Source organism: Branchiostoma lanceolatum, chromosome 8 (genome assembly GCF_035083965.1).
Source record: "Branchiostoma lanceolatum isolate klBraLanc5 chromosome 8, klBraLanc5.hap2, whole genome shotgun sequence".
In the NCBI taxonomy this organism is placed as follows: Eukaryota; Metazoa; Chordata; class Leptocardii; order Amphioxiformes; family Branchiostomatidae; genus Branchiostoma; species Branchiostoma lanceolatum.
Genome location: NC_089729.1, coordinates 8,460,429 through 8,476,463, shown reverse-complemented (window position 1 = coordinate 8,476,463; position 16,035 = coordinate 8,460,429). Strand labels below are relative to the sequence as shown.

The following is a 16,035-nucleotide window of genomic DNA, read 5'->3' as shown; positions in this document are numbered from 1 at the left end:
CGAGATGGCGATAAACGAACAAGCGTGAACAAGCAACCGTCCGTCTGCCGCGTATTCATAAGGCGATAAAAGCTGTTTCCCCAGTCGAACACCTTCGCAGAGTGTCACTTTTTCTCATCCTGCGCCCAAATAAATGTCTCTGTTATGAGGCCTATGAGGCAAGCAGAAGGGAGTATGAATCACACTGACGTACGTTCCGTTATTGATCTACGCACCGGTATGTCCTATTTCGGGATGTTTAAATCCTACTTAAGCGTGTAGATTGTAACATACCTCCCATGATTGATCAACAAGGCTACATTCCGCTAATTAGTAGGAATATTTGGACAAGTGACAAAGCTCAAGGCAATGCGCCAAAAGATACGGCTTAAGAACGTATATATATATATATATACGGACCTCAAGGGGTGGCCAACATGAAATCAACTCACTTATACTAAAATGAGATATTTCAGTCTCAAGAGGATATGTACCTTTACCTTTGTGCCAAATGTGAATTCATTCGATAAAAAACTAACCTGCTCCGACACTAGTGGCATTACTTTCTGATCCCCTCTCGTAAAATGCAAACTATGCAAGACAAATGGCTATGGCTCAAGGGTTGTCCAATACACAAAACCAACATGGCACCCCTGACATCGCGGAAAGCTCTTCGACGTGTCATCTGGGAATAATGGTCGCCGCTGAATTGAAAGAAAAATTCCGGACGAATTCAGTTCTATGATCAAGAACTTACGATCTGGCAATAAGATGACGCTCGCCTACAAATATACGGAATCTACCCTAAAGCTCTTAGATTTACAAAAAAGATAACAACACAAACCCATTCTGTCTGTGAACAGCGGGCCGGGCACAGAGAAGCGTTGCAGTTAGAAATCCACGGGAGTATTTATACCATAATCATCAAAGTAATGCCGTACTTATTCTATACTTCATGTGTTGGTTATTGTTGTATTCAAGTATCATCAAGACAAAGAGGGTGGGTCAGTGGGGACGCAGAAGAAAATATTCGAGCTTTAAAGAATAATACCGTACAGAGCTCACTCAAGGTAATTTCACCAATTTGCCACGTTACCCGCCAACACAACCTTCACCTAATCAAGTTCGCATAAATAATTGACCTGATTAACGAGGCATTACTGTGTTTCAATTTGTGTTGAAAAGATTAGACGAGAATATTCAACATGGCGGCGACGTTCGCCTTGTTGGCGAAACCGTAATCTATTCTTCAGTTTTTCAACGGAATTGTCATCGTTGTGCATTTATGGATAGGAACTAGGATTAATTTTGACTCGCAATAATACAGTCTGCGACAGAACCATTCTCTTAAAAGTTGGGTCACTTTATTGCTGCACTCGTGTGTACTTAATATGTCATCGTTGACAGACAGGTAGCGGCTTCATCTTAAATCTTCATGATGGAATCTCGCTGATATACAGCAAGTGACCCCTGAGGTCCACATGCAGAGAAAATATGACTCCGAGGCCATGTACAGGGCACCAAACTGCCAAGGTGTCACCAATATGTCAGGAGAAATTTATAGATCTCAGCTTATATCATTACATCAAGTGGTAGTCCCGTCCACATCTGGCAACCTTTGACTCGGTGGGAAATTCACTGCAGACAATATAAACTGTCTTTATCAATCTTGTGTCTGTATTTCTGGTGGCATTTCTATCAAGCTTGTGTATACTCGGTAACATTTCTTAGATTTTAGCAAAGAAATGGTAGTTATTTGTTCCGATTACACAAATAGCGAGAAGACAGAACATTTCCAGCGTCCGAATTTGTCTCCAGTTAGAGCTTCCAGAAACAACATGGCCGCCATATCTTATGTACCCTGGTCAGGTACCGACATGGTTATATGAAGACTGATACATCAGCTACCCTCTGGATACATCGATATTCCCGTAATCAAGCCACTTAAGGCTCCTGCCCATCTGGGTGTTCGGTCAATTCATCTGTGTTCTTTTATTCGATGCATGTTTGACCGCTGACCTGACGGCTGGACCTATCAATTTCGATGAAGAATAATCGACAGGCTGTGACTGTGTCTGCTAGTATGTACATACACGGTGTACTCTTGTAAGCCTCATCCTGCATTACCCGTGAACAACTGGGGCCAATAAAATAATTCTCACTGATGTCCGCGGAATAACCAACTGCTCTTATTATCATTAGTGTGTTTTGGATATACTGCGAGTTGATGAACATCCTTAAAAATGTGTTGAGAAAATCAACTCATTCAGTCATTGAAAATGTGTGCCTGATTTCACACGCTCAGCTGCATATTTCGTGTGCTTAAACAATTGAAAGTTATCAGCCAGAAAATCAACCTGTCGTGATCAATACATTTATTCAAGGGGTGCAAGGCTTTCTATTCTCCATAGACTCCATGATGTTGTGAATGTGGCATCAGAGCTAGCTGCGGATACGCCATGGACGAGGTGACATATTTATGCGCATTTCCGGTTGCTAGAAAGGTGTATTCAGTTGGCATTACTCTCCTTCAGCTGACTCGGAGCGATCAGCACAGTAGTCCAACAACCAGGGTGGCGGCAACGCCCAACCTGCCATAGGGTGAAGAATTACCGTAAGCGCTGTCCATCCCCGGGAGTCTGTTTGTGCAAAACGGCTATTTCATTCTGATGTGCAATAGAAAAATGGATTCAAATGGGTCAACGTGCTGCGAATTCAAATACTAACTCAACCACACCAGCTATAGCCACGTCTTCATCGGATGGAGGCTCTAGCCGGGCGGCGTTGCCGTAAACAATTACATTCTTTTAAAATTCCCCTTGCTAATGTGCGAAGAACGTGAAAATCAGGCCGTGGAGTTCCGCTCAAAACGAGTAGAGACCGTCATATTCCCAATTCAATTGGGATAATGGCCTTTGCGTGAGATGGGACTTCATAAGGCCGCCTGTTGGAAAGTTCCATCGTTTACGAGTCGTCCCTAACCTACTTTACCTCAATTGATTTAGCCCAGAGAAAAGAATCCCCTAAATATGTCTTTATGTCGTCATAAAGAAGTCTATTGGTCCAACGCTAAGTCTAACAGCCTCTTATTCTTTCATCGATGTCGTAAGGCTATGGCTACACTTAGCAACTGATTGTCGCCACAGCGCCACCCAACACCATGGGCAGGGCTTGTCCTTCTGGTGTGTGGTGAAAGACAAATTGGAGTCTGGAGGAGGATACCTTGTCTAGCTACACATATCCTTGTAACTGCAGTACATTAATAAACTGGCCATCACCATCTGCCTGTTGCTTGGGGCAGGCACTCTGTTCGTCAGAAGTTTCTAAACGAGTTTCCTGGTTATTCAATGTCCCTTCTACGGTCGCAGGCAGTGTCTCCAGGCGCCGGTAGAAGATCAAACGCTCTCCCGAGACTGGTGGGCTGAAAGTGGCGAAGCTTCGAAGCCATCGGTGCTTGAAATTCTACTCCCAAGCATGTTATTAGACATGTTCAATCATTCTTGGTTGTCAAATAAAATGAGAGGAAACCGACCCGAGATGACATTGTCTTTCATCCATGCTGACAATTAAGACTCTCCTGCTGTGAACGTCTTGCCGCCTGCAACAGTAACGTCACTTGTGCGTTATTACCTCCGCCCATGCGGATGTTCAGGCAATGTGTCTTTGAGTCACATACTTTGTGAGTTAGGACAGGGTCGCCAGGCCGTGATGCAAGAAAGCAGCGACCGAATTTCGGGACAAATGTGGGTGTACCGGAACTTTGGATGACACTTTAGCCGCTGTCAGATCAGGGTGCCAGCAGGCAAGTTCAACGAAAGTTACGAAAACTTTGTCGGTTGATTCACCCCTAGCTTGTTGAGATGAGTCAGCAGGTCTGTTATACTTTTCTTGCTGACTTCAGTTTCGTCGCTTTATCTTTCTAATCAAATGATAGACTTTTAAATGGTTCAGAAATCCATTGTCCGGAAATAGCTGTTCCCTGAATGTCGTCGATTATGGGTCAACGTGATTACCTGCAGAAGTCAAGTAATTTTCCGTCTGAATACTTAAACAACTGAAGTGATGTTAAATCCAATTTGCAATCGAAACATCTTGGGATTCCATCCCTTTAAGGGACAGAGCCGATACGTATAGTCACCATGCCTACAGATCTCTGGAGTTGATGTGTAATTCTTTCCGAGAAGTTAATTCTTATTTCCCACAATGTCCCTGCAGCGCTGGCCAGTCATGACGTCAAGGTATTTGCAACAAGCATCATTCAGTCATCTCCAGGTCATTGAAGAAGATATTGAGCCATTTATTGTATTTTTCCGCAGGTCCTTTCGAGTCCTCTGGACTCCACTCAAAATTCCCCCGCCGTCTGGACGGCAACTTTCGCCGCCAGACACTTCCGGCGGTGCTGACGTGGGGATGATGCATTCCAGACAAGATGAAGAAAGAAGGTTGTGGCCCTCCGGGGCCGCCAGACCATACAAGAAAATTAATCTCCCAAGCCTTCAACCTATCTTAGATTATCTTACTTAGCCTTCGTCAAGCACTTCGCACAGGCAATAACAACGGTCTGACCTCTGCTTGATAGATGCAGGACCTAGTGGGGATTTCTGCGAACTTAATTTGCAGTTCTCAGTGGAAGCAGTGGCTGCAATTCCCCGAGTCCTGACACTGATGAAGTGGGAGGGGTGGAGCTCCTGCGGAGTGTGAAGGTTGTGGAAATGAGATGTCTGTAAGATTAAGTGCAGCAGCAAGATTTGGTCGTTAGAGACAGCTCTGACGTTGGGGGAAATCATATTTTACCACGCCGCGATGGCGGTGGCCTTGGTGAGAGGTGCTGGCACGGAGCGTGCATATTGCAGCTAAGTAGCTTGTGCTTAGGCCGCCCGTCCGCTTGGTGTGATGCAGTAAGTTTCACTACACATTTAGGTAAGCGCTATAAAGGGCCAAAACGCATTAGTGAAAGGCTAGGTAGATCACGAACTTGCCATTATCGTAATAACTCTACGCTGTAACACATAATCTGCTTGGACGGTTCAGAACGTGCCTCTCGCGCAGAGTCTACGGTCCATGACGACTCACGCGTTGGGCGCGGTCATCACATTCGTCGTACGTAATCCAACGGTACGATTTTGATGTCATTGGATCTTCAATGGCTGTGACAGAAACAGCCAGCGACAGGGATCTAGCGATAGCGAGACGGCTGCATTTTGTATGTACGACACATGCACGGCTATCCCTCAGAATGCCCTCAGTTTGTGATCGTGCGACGATCGTACGACGAACGTAAAGGCGCCCTACGCGACAGTTTTAAGTCACACAGCCGAGACCATATCAACGCTAGAAAAACTCGAATCATAACTCAAAACGGGACAATATTGGCTGCATGCGTAATCAGCTAGGTAAGTGTGCAGAGGGCGGTTTCCCATTTCAGATGATTTATACTTCCACCCCACTCTGTATGCTCTTCACGACTGTGAATCAGACATACATGAGATACCGCGGACAACCGGAATCTAACGCCGGCGCTCAGCCATGTAACATTGACGATTAACGTAGCAACGAAATGTGACGTTACGATGAGAAATTATCAAATCATACCCATCACAGGCTGACGCATGCCACGCTGGACAGCTATAGGCAGAATAAGCTTTCATGTTTTCAGGACTTGTTATTGGTGATATAAACAGCGATGGTTTCTGCAGAGAAATATTTGACAGAATGCACACTTTGACAATGAACCAGCCCCTGTCTCTGATGGCTCATTCACTGGATGATAACCAAATGACTGTAAATGAGACAGAATCAATCATACATAACGGCAGACAAGTGATTATAATTCTATCCCAAGTGTTCTACTTCTTACACTTGGCATACTGATTCTCAGATGTGATAGCACACGCCGTGAACAGAATTGAGAGAAGATTCTTTTTACAGGAGATGTGTAAGTATTTATCAATCAGGGATTTGGCCAAAACCTTTTGAATTATTGCATCATATCTTCGCAATGCATCAAGTGGATAATCCATAATCCAGCGTCTTGAATCCTGCGGCGCACCTTGTTTTATCAATATTGACACGTGACCTTCGCTTCTGGTGAATCTCCTTCATCATTTCAATGGAACAGAATCAAATATCGCTGAGTCGATGCACCTCTAATTAAGTGCGGGTGAAGACATGGCAGTTCATTACGGATCTGGTTCCGCCCACGCGGAGAATGCCGGGAAGCGGTGTGATGGTGTGGGGAGGAGGACACATATGCGGATTAACTCCACATTCAATCTCATAACAAAAAATACACTCTATCACTCTATGCTAATAAAGGTGTTTTGACTTATGGTCTTACATCTGAGGTAACTGCATATCAGCTATACTGGTACTGCTAGTATTTCACATGTCTAATTTCCATCTCTGGCATGAAGCAATAATTAGTAGAACACTGTTGGACAAACGTATGAATAGGTATATTCCTTAATACATCTCTACCTGCAAAATGCCCAAATTCAGGATAACTTCTACTTTGTACTGATGATTGAAAACTTATCATTCTTTATTATATATTTGGTTTTCATTAATATATGTAAACTTTGATATGCCATTTGATAGTCTTATTTCATTACCTAGCAAGTCCGTTTTCATACCTTTCCAGGCACGATTCGGTCGACCGGAGCCTTTACCATTGCCAGCCTGGTCATCAAGCTCCTAGGCGGGATCATCAACATGGGCGCCCTGTTCGACAGACGCCGGCTGGTGCTCAGTCTCATCACGGGTGTCGTGGACGTCATCGCCGGTAAGTGTCACATGCAGATGATCAGGTGATATTTGGGACCTCAACTGTAAGCAGCGGCACCTTAGCAAGTAAACCAGTCGGAATTGCCCTGAAGAAGGTGACAGACGGTCTCCGAAACGTCGGTTGAACAAAACACTTGGTTGGGTACAAAGAGTCTTTTTATTAGTATTCAGTGGCTAAATAACCTGATGGGACTATTTACGAAACAAAGAATACATTTGCATGAAAGTTGTATCTGTGTTGGTGTAAAATAAATTGGAAAAGTTGAACTGTATTCCAACAAAAGCATTGCATTCACCAAATTTTCGACCAGTCTTCCGGACGTCTTCAGGGCGAATGAGGACCCGGTTACTCGAAGAATATACCCATCTTACATTTCCTTGCATTTGGAGACATTGGAGACGTTTTGGGTGTTGGGAGGGGGGTTCCAAACTCCTAGTTATATGTGGGGGAAATGTACTTTCTTCGTCAATAGTAAGGAAGAATACGATGTACGATGGTCTCACGCATTTTTAATCTTGTTGTTGGTAGGATGAACGAAACCATAATAATGTTTTATCAATCCAAATGAAAATCGAAAAGGACTTACCTTATAGCTAAACAAAATCATCCTTAAAAAAGTTTAATCCATTTGACCAAATGGCAGAAGGAAAAGAAGGAGAAGAAATAGTATGAAAACAATATATCTTAATCCATACGTGTGGTGTGGGGTGAAAGGTAATCATTGAATCAACCCTTGACATTTGCATCGGTAATTGCACCACTTTATGTGTGGATCCTACAGTCAAAAAAAGGGGTAGTAAGATTACTACAGGAACTTTGATCGACAGCGCTAGCATTGAATCATGAGACGATAGGTGGAAGAACATAATTTGATTCTGGGCTTAATTCAGATATTACACCAATGTGAAACAGGACAGCAAAGTGAATGAAGATTCATGACCTGTGGTTTGAATTGCTTTACGGGAAAACCACATCAAATGGTTTACGTACGGAGAGAACTGAGAATCACTCCGTGGAAGTGGCGTGCTTAGTTGTATCGGCTTGAAAATCTTGGTAATGTGCGCTAAAATATGGCTCTCTAATGAGCGCGAAACTTTTCACATCGCTAAAAGGGGTCTGGCGTTGAGGTCGCCCCTAATGTACACTGTGGTAGGTTTCCAAACATATCAATATACTCTAGATCTCTATAAGAGCAGATACACAGATGCCAGTAATGCGCCCTTCCCCTTTGGTCTCTGGGCGACCGCACAGCGACTGTACAGCGATCAAAATTGAATTTGTGTAAGGGCCCTGTCACACTTGTGCGTATATGCAAATCCGCATGAGTTGCGTATTAACAACTTTTTGTTTTAGGTTAAGTTTGCAGCCAAAGAAGTAAGTTATTTGGTTCGATAACTAAGGCATAACGGTAGGTCAAAGTAGAAAACAACTTCTTCCCTGCAAACTTTACATAAACCAAAAAAATGTTCATGCGCAACTCATACGCACTTGAATATACGCACAAGCGTGACAGGGCCTTAGCCTTTGATTGGAAAATGTTTTGATATAAAGGCATGGGTTAGAAGACAACAAATACTTTATCTATGAAATTCGTTGAGTAACCTGTCGAATTTTTGGTCGCTCAGCGGTCGCAGCCTCTGGTGGAAAGGAGCAATTTGCAAAGGAGACAGGGTGATGGGGCCATTCTCCACCATACGGCATTCAAGACGACGTTCAACAGGTTGCCTCGTCAAAAACGTCTCGGACTATGCCCACCTTTCCCTGTTTCATAACAGACGCCGCTGATAAATTTGATATGCTTGTATCTGAATAAAACAGAGCCTCCAGACGCTTTTCAGATAGATGTCGTAGATCACGAACACGTACGGAGTATTCGGATGTCCACAATATATCTCATATCTACCCACCATAAGAACCTTGATTCCTATCCCATTTCTTGTCTTGTTAAAGACAAACTGTCAGAAATGTCTAAAAATAGATAACCATATCATTTCTGAGAAATCCTGCCGATTCAGTTTGCGCTTCCATTCCCATACACATCCCGTATCGCAGTACAATCGCACGGTCTGACGACACAGCTAATACTATCGGGCTTTTCGAAACGTCTCGGATGGCTCCAGAACAGATGATTTGAGAGTGCTTTTGGATTTAGAGTGATTTTTGGTGAAGGTAAACTTCACTGTCACGATTCTTATGGCTAATCTCAATAATTTTACATCGCGAAGGGATGATTAGATCTAAGCCAAAAATATTGATTTCATGTGCTACGTCGTAGGAAAGCTATTTATCACTTTTACTGTATTAAACCAATCAGTAAATTTAGCAATTATTCATATTTTTATCAAGACACACTGACTGTTGAAATCCGCTGTGAATGACAAGCAGAAGTCTGGGCTATACCTAGTGCAGACTACTAACCATCGACTGAACGCTTTAAAACTTCATTAAAAGCTTAAAGCCTAGAACACGGCTCTGCAACCAAGCCTGGAGTCCGCGATATATATTTTATTTGAGGTTTACTTCATCACGAGTAACGACATCTTGCATCAACCTTCAGAAAAATCAAAATCCTTTCCGCACGCCAAGATGATCATATCACAGTCAATATTCAAACCAGTGGAATCAAACCTCTCTGACTCCCACCCGTAGCCGTGGAGTGTTCACACATTCTGCTCACGTTTCACGGAAAGAGGCAATAATCTCCATCATGGGGCTGGCTGTGAGAGGCGGCACGGCGTGGATTGAAGGAATGCCAGAAAGTTACAGAAAGTCATTATCAAAGTGTCCTGTGCGTAGTGGGGTCATCATCCCGATCATGGACCACGGACCGGGGCAAAGCTTTCCATTTGTTACTGCCAGGCGGTGCGCCTCAGTTACACACACAGTGATAGAAGATATAATAACAGAATCAATAAACATGAAGTACGTTCAGTTAGGCTGCCAGCCATTCCGGTCGTAATTGTGCTTTTGAAAAATATCTGGATGTTCGAATATCACGCAAAGATTGATACAGTTTATAACATGAATCTTTTTTTTGTTGTGATTTTGGATTTCTGTATTCTCAGAGCAGAGATTCAGTCCAAAGGATTCGGGTAAGGGTTGTATTTGGATCCATAAAAGGGGCGTGTTCATACTTTTTACAAGAACATAGATAATAAATTCATAGATATCATTATCTAGTGATATGTGTTTACATGAGGCAAACCCACACCTCCATTTTCCTCACCTAGTAGGCCTCGGGGACTTTCAAAGGTAACAAGATTGGCAACATAAAAAGATGTTGCCATGGCGACGGTGATCTCTGTTAATGTTTTCGTTTTTAGCCCACATGCAAATAAGGACCTCGCATAAATCATATCAGTTGATCACCTTTTGTACTCAAATATCACAAGTTGCCCAATGTATGAAAATCTTGTTTTCACAAAAAAGGATATCGTACCATTTCCCCATAAATTACTTGACTTCCAAATGGTGCAAAAATTAAATCCCCATCATTAACCACTATGGATTTATAGTATTCTGTCATTAATTATGCAAATTAAGTATCAATTTTCATAATTGATATCTATCGATATTCATCTCTTTCTCAGTTACATATGTCATGTGTTTGAGAGTCCTATAATGGAAAGGCAGCTGATTTATAAACTTTCCTCATTAATTATGCAAATCAGATATGGATTTGCATAATGGTCATATTATTGTGTAAATCATCACTTAAGCTATCTAAACACCAAAAATTATGATGATCCGTCAGTCCCTTCTTGCGTTATTCTCTTTAAAAGTTTGAAACCAAATCAGCTCCTGCAGTTCCCCAAAAAAACACTAGGGGTCCAAATATACAGGACATATTTTCCCAACAAAGAGCTATCCACCAATAAAAAATCATGACCATAGCATGTTCAGAAGACGAGATCTAAAAAGCGAAAGTTCCCCTGCAGTACCATGGAAAGTCGCTTGGGGGGCCAAAATCCAATCATTTCAAGGTCTCCCACAGACCTACCCACCTACAAAATATGAAGACAATACATCGAGGCATTCTTGAGTTATCGTCCCATAGACTTTCACATTCCTGTGCAATTCCTAGAATTCTTACAAACTGCACACAATATATATCAATTTGGCTCGCCCCTGTGGTGTCGCCAAAAAGGTGGAAGTATTCTAGTCGGCGATTTAACCAGGTTAACCATTGATTCTACCCTAAGCAGACCCCGTTAACTCTCACACAGGAGGAATAAATCCCCATAAAGCGCGCACTTCATCACGTTCATTGATGCCAGATCATGCTGAAATGTTAAGCCCGTTGGGCAACTTTGTTCTCCAAAAACCACTCAGCACTCGTTTGGTCTAAATGCCGTTGAAACCACTACCGAGAATCAGGTGTTCCTCGCGGTGAAAACGCAGATGAAGTGTAAATATCAACGCCGAACCCAAGGAGAATTAAGCTGAGCAAGGACACAAGCTGAACCTTACGTATGCATATACCCAGTTTTCTCACAGATCAAAGCCTTTTCAAATGGAAAATATTCATGAACTGCAGTCAACCTACTGTTATGGCTTTTGTTTATGAACGCAAGAAATGAGCCGAGAAATATTGGTCTAAGGATCAGCGGTATGACTTAAGGTGCTACTTATGCACGATACTATCTACTTTATAGTTTCCGAAGCCGTCTGATGGCACAGGAATACATAGATTAGACAGGGAATTGCAGTAGAAGACATACAATAGAAGGAGGTTTGCTAACCGTGAAGGTAAATTGGGGATGTCTGATAGCTTTTCTTCCGTAATATCGTGCACGGAGGGCAGAAAGACTCGTGGCTTTGTAGATAATATCAATATACTATTCCACACTCTGGTGATAGTCTTAAGCCCGCTCTTATTCTTAAGCTCGTCATTTCCATCCCTATTAAGGCCTCATGTGGTTGCTTGTTGATAAGTTGATAGTTCCATTTCCTGTAGTCACATTTACCACAACATCGATGTTTCAGATGAGCTGTGCCCTTGAATCTGCAGGAAGCTTTTGGCTCGGTCAATGCTGTATAATAAAACGGACTGTATGTAAGAGATCACTGCCTCTCAGCGGAGTAAATGGCCACTTCGTGGACTACAATGAATACACCCCCTCAGGTCTTTTAAATTTCTTTTCGGATCGCTGCTGCCCATCCCCCGCTGTAACAGCTTGAGTAACTAACTGTAGAGTAATTTCCTCCAGCTCGACTGAAGGTAGAACATGGTCGTGATCTGCCTTTGATGATCAACTGGCAGTTGAGCCGCCGCAGATACAAATTCCAGATAAGGTCCAGGACACCGCAACAACTGCCACAGATCTCTTTTGACCACTGCGGCTAAAAGGATGTTATTTAAATAAGTAAAATGCAGCTACATCTAATAAGATTACCTTTCAATGAGCAGTCCTCCAGACGTGGCTTATGTTGCAATTCTGGACCTAACTCTAAATTTCCCCATAGACGCGGTACTGTATGAAAAGAACGTTATTCTAATGATGGAAGTTGTGTGTGCTGCCCATATCTTGCCTTCGGTTACAAAGCGGGCAATGTGCCGAATCGCAGCAGTCAAGATTCTTTCATTCAGCGTTCTGCTCACAACGCGTCATTCTGATCACTACCCTTGTGTATCGGTGCAGCGTAATGACAACATCGATATGCAAAGGGACGAAAAGCTTTGCTTCCCTTTATGTCACTATCTATGATATTGCGCCAAATGGCAGTAACTCAAACAATTGGATAAAATTTTGAAACAGTCATACGTTTCAGACTGACGTCGTTACTGACGAAAGATAGCGGATACTTTCTGAAACGTCTTACTGTTTCAAAATTTTATCCAGTTGTTTGAGTTCCTGCCACTTGGCGTGTGTGATTACCTGGATGTCTACCCTTCATCGACGTATCTATGCTAGTTATACGTTGTATTCAACTCTAGATTTCTTTTATAAATACATCCTGTTCTTTGCCTTTCACAGGTCTCTGCAACCTGGTCGGGCTGATCATATTTGTTTCCATGCTGCACAAGCCTCACGGAGACACCAGCAACTCCAAGTACTTTTTCGGCTGGTCCTTTTATTGTGCTGCAGCGTCCTTTGCCGGGATGGAGATTTCGGGGGTATCAGCGGTATACTGGTATTCAAAACGAGAGAGAGATGCTTGGCGTCATTTCTGCGAAGAGTCACCTGCAAAGGAAAAAAGCCTCTTCGCAGAAAAAATCGACAGTCTTAGGCATAGGACAGAGAATGCCAAAGAGTGGCCTCCGTACACGGTCGACATCGACGACTCAGCTGCTGCATCCGGGGATATATCCACGTACGAGTTACCACTGCGAAATTTCTCGCGAGACCCCACGAGACAGACGTACGCGTCCAGTCAGCCCATGCTGGCAGACTATCCAACAACCTCTCGCGCGAGCGACGTTTACGTCTGCGCACGAGACCTGCTGGACTACAGGCGGCAAGCGTCTCCTCCTGATATCGATACTAGTGCAAGGCGGGCATCTTTTGGTCAAACTAGACACTTGTCCATAGAGGAATATCTGGAACAGAGGTCTCCCGGTTTTGAATACGTTGATCCTTCGTCACCAACTTTTGATTTCGAACCTCCTTCTCCTCCCGGAATGGACCTGGAAGCGTCGCCTGCCCTGTCCTGTACGTCCAGGCACACGTTCCACGGGCGGGGCTCAATCACAGAGGACTACCTGGAACCCCCTCTGCCTGAGCCGCGGTGTACCCGAGCAAACCGACGGGCTTCACTGCCTAGGCAGCATTCAACTCCCGTATATCCCTTTCCTGAGTACATGGATGTTCCGATTGACTTTCTACGAAAAACCACGCCAGTTTAAGGACATTATAACCTACATACAAGAACTAGGACAATCATGGGACCAAGACACGTCTACACATGATCTCGCACGCACGTGGGCTGGCAACATCCTGCAGAGATGTCAGTCGGGTGTGGTCAAAGTCGTCTGACCAAAGTTGCACGTAGAAACCACAGCGCTGCGTGAAGAAATGCATTATTCGCCGTAGACGCTTTCGACCGTGGTCATCGCTGAGACACAGCATGTACTTTTGGTTATCACCGTTGCACGATACACGGTACACTACTTCATTTAGACATTTGAAAACGGGCTCCATCCCTGTTAACGTTGTTCCAATGTGGGAAGTGCTGCATACTGCAACAGCGATAGTGGCAACCTCCTTTGATTACTCAAATGTTTAAGCTGTTTAAGAATGAGAGAGACATTTGAAAGTATCATGGTTGGCACTGGCATCATCTTCTGCTCATTTGATGCATGATTTAAAAAGGCTTTGATTCCATTTCATGTGCTAGGGAAGGAAACAGAGATCAAGAAGAATGAACATGCAATTTTATTGTTGAGCGGTAGGCTCCGGATCACGCATGAAATCGGACTGCTGTCCTTAACAACTTTCACAGGGTTCTACCTTTTTGACCTTTTGGTCGGCTACTAATAATAGACTAGAGTTAGAAGTTAGAGAGAGAACCTTCGTGGTGAAACGGCAAGGACTCTTTTGACTTTCCAATGACAACTCCAAAAATCGAACCTAACATAAGCATTGCCACGACGATCTGACTCCGTTCCAATGTTGGCTCATCATAGCGATATGTGAAGTATGTAAATTGTGACTGCATGCTTGTTTGTATAATTTCATTTTTCTCCACCGTGCCTGGTATCGGAATTTTCTAATAAGAATCTAGTGATTTGATTGACAGATTTTATATGTATCTATTTAAGATCTATTCTTAAATGTGAGCGTAGATTGAGTAGTACATGTGCAATAGATAAAGATGGTTCCTTGTAGAATCTGATATATCATAATGTCTGTACGCCTGTCTGTGGAACCTGGTGCTGCGTAACTGAATAAGCGAAACGCCTCCCTTTTCATACTAAGCATGAATTGTGGCTTGAAACGCCAAACGGTCAAATGGCAATGAAAGAATGACTACTTAATGTTTACATTTAATTGGACCTAAAACGTGAATGTTGACAGAAGTGTTGGTTTTATGAAATTGTAGATTGTTTGGGTTCAGTTTGATGTGTTCACCAGAAATCTACTTTAAGAATTTCTGATGCCATAAACTGATTTTACTATCCATGCCGACTGCTTTTACGGGTTCTTATTTCTGCCTAAACGAACTAGATGTATCTTAGCATTCCAAATATCAAACGGAATTATAGTAACTATAACAGATGAGCAACTCTATGAGACTAGCTGGCTAGGAGTTCACATTGCAACCTGGGTTACAATGTGAACTCCTAGCCAGCTATCTAGTTTGCAATGTGAAATCCCAACCGGCTTACTCCTCTGACGTATTTTACAGTTTATTTGTCCAATTTCTACTATTTTTCCAGCATCCTATGGAGTCTGGGAGAGACAAGGCAGCAGTAAGACTGTGAGATCATCGCCATCTGATACTACGACTTCCAGCGTCGTCGTCATTAAGAACCCGTCTCTCTGGGTTAGATTGTGCAGTGTTGAGATCCGAGACGACGTTTCATGAATACTCCGACTGTGTTAAACCGTGTGTAACACAGCAGTTTGAATTGAAAAGCGGTCTTTGAACCCACTGCAAACTTGACATCGTGTCAATTTGTCGAGATGGATCTTTGTCAGTTCGCCAGATCAGAGCCACGACAGCAGAGAAACATGTCAGAAAATAACTGAATCCATCAATCCTTTAAGAGATATATCCTCTTACGAAAATGACCAAACCAGTAGACTATGACCAAACCAACCGACGACAAGGATCTACTTCAGCGTTTTCCGTGACAAAACAGCTGAATTTTGTACAACATGTGCACGACTAACCCAAGAATGTCCTCCAATTGCAATCGTCGGTCGTACGACAAATGTGACAGGACCCTCAATTAAACATCGGCCACGAAAATTATAAAGCACTTACTAAGAATAGAATAAAACAAATATATCAGGTTACTGATAACACCATGCTAGTACTTTTCTCATAAACACGCATTGAGCTATAAAACACACTATTTCTTTAAAATTTGTACTCTTTATCCGTGACTCCTCCCCCTCCACTTCGACCTTGTTGAAAAGCGGCCTGAGTGGCCGAACAAGCATTCGAAAGAAAATAAAGGCTTTGACTTAACATGACTTGACTATTAGAATAATACAACATGTTAGTAAGAAACGTGAACCACTGAAAAGTAACTTAAAGTTCTATGATTCTGGGCGGCCTGTCTCGGGGCTAAGGCATGTAGAATACAGCTCTCCCCGTACGCA

General features: G+C 43.1%; 1 protein-coding gene across 1 annotated transcript in view; it reads left to right on the top strand.

Annotated features, from left to right (window-relative positions):
* Positions 1–14,884, top strand: part of LOC136440319 (voltage-dependent calcium channel gamma-3 subunit-like) — a 43,542-nt gene extending 28,658 nt beyond the window's left edge. Inside the window, exons 4-5 of the mRNA XM_066436288.1 lie at positions 6,620–6,760; positions 12,742–14,884. Coding sequence (XP_066292385.1) covers positions 6,620–6,760; positions 12,742–13,610 — 1,010 coding nt within the window. The 3' untranslated portion in view covers positions 13,611–14,884. The remainder of the gene's footprint in view (positions 1–6,619; positions 6,761–12,741) is intronic.
* Positions 14,885–16,035: the final 1,151 nt, after the last annotated feature.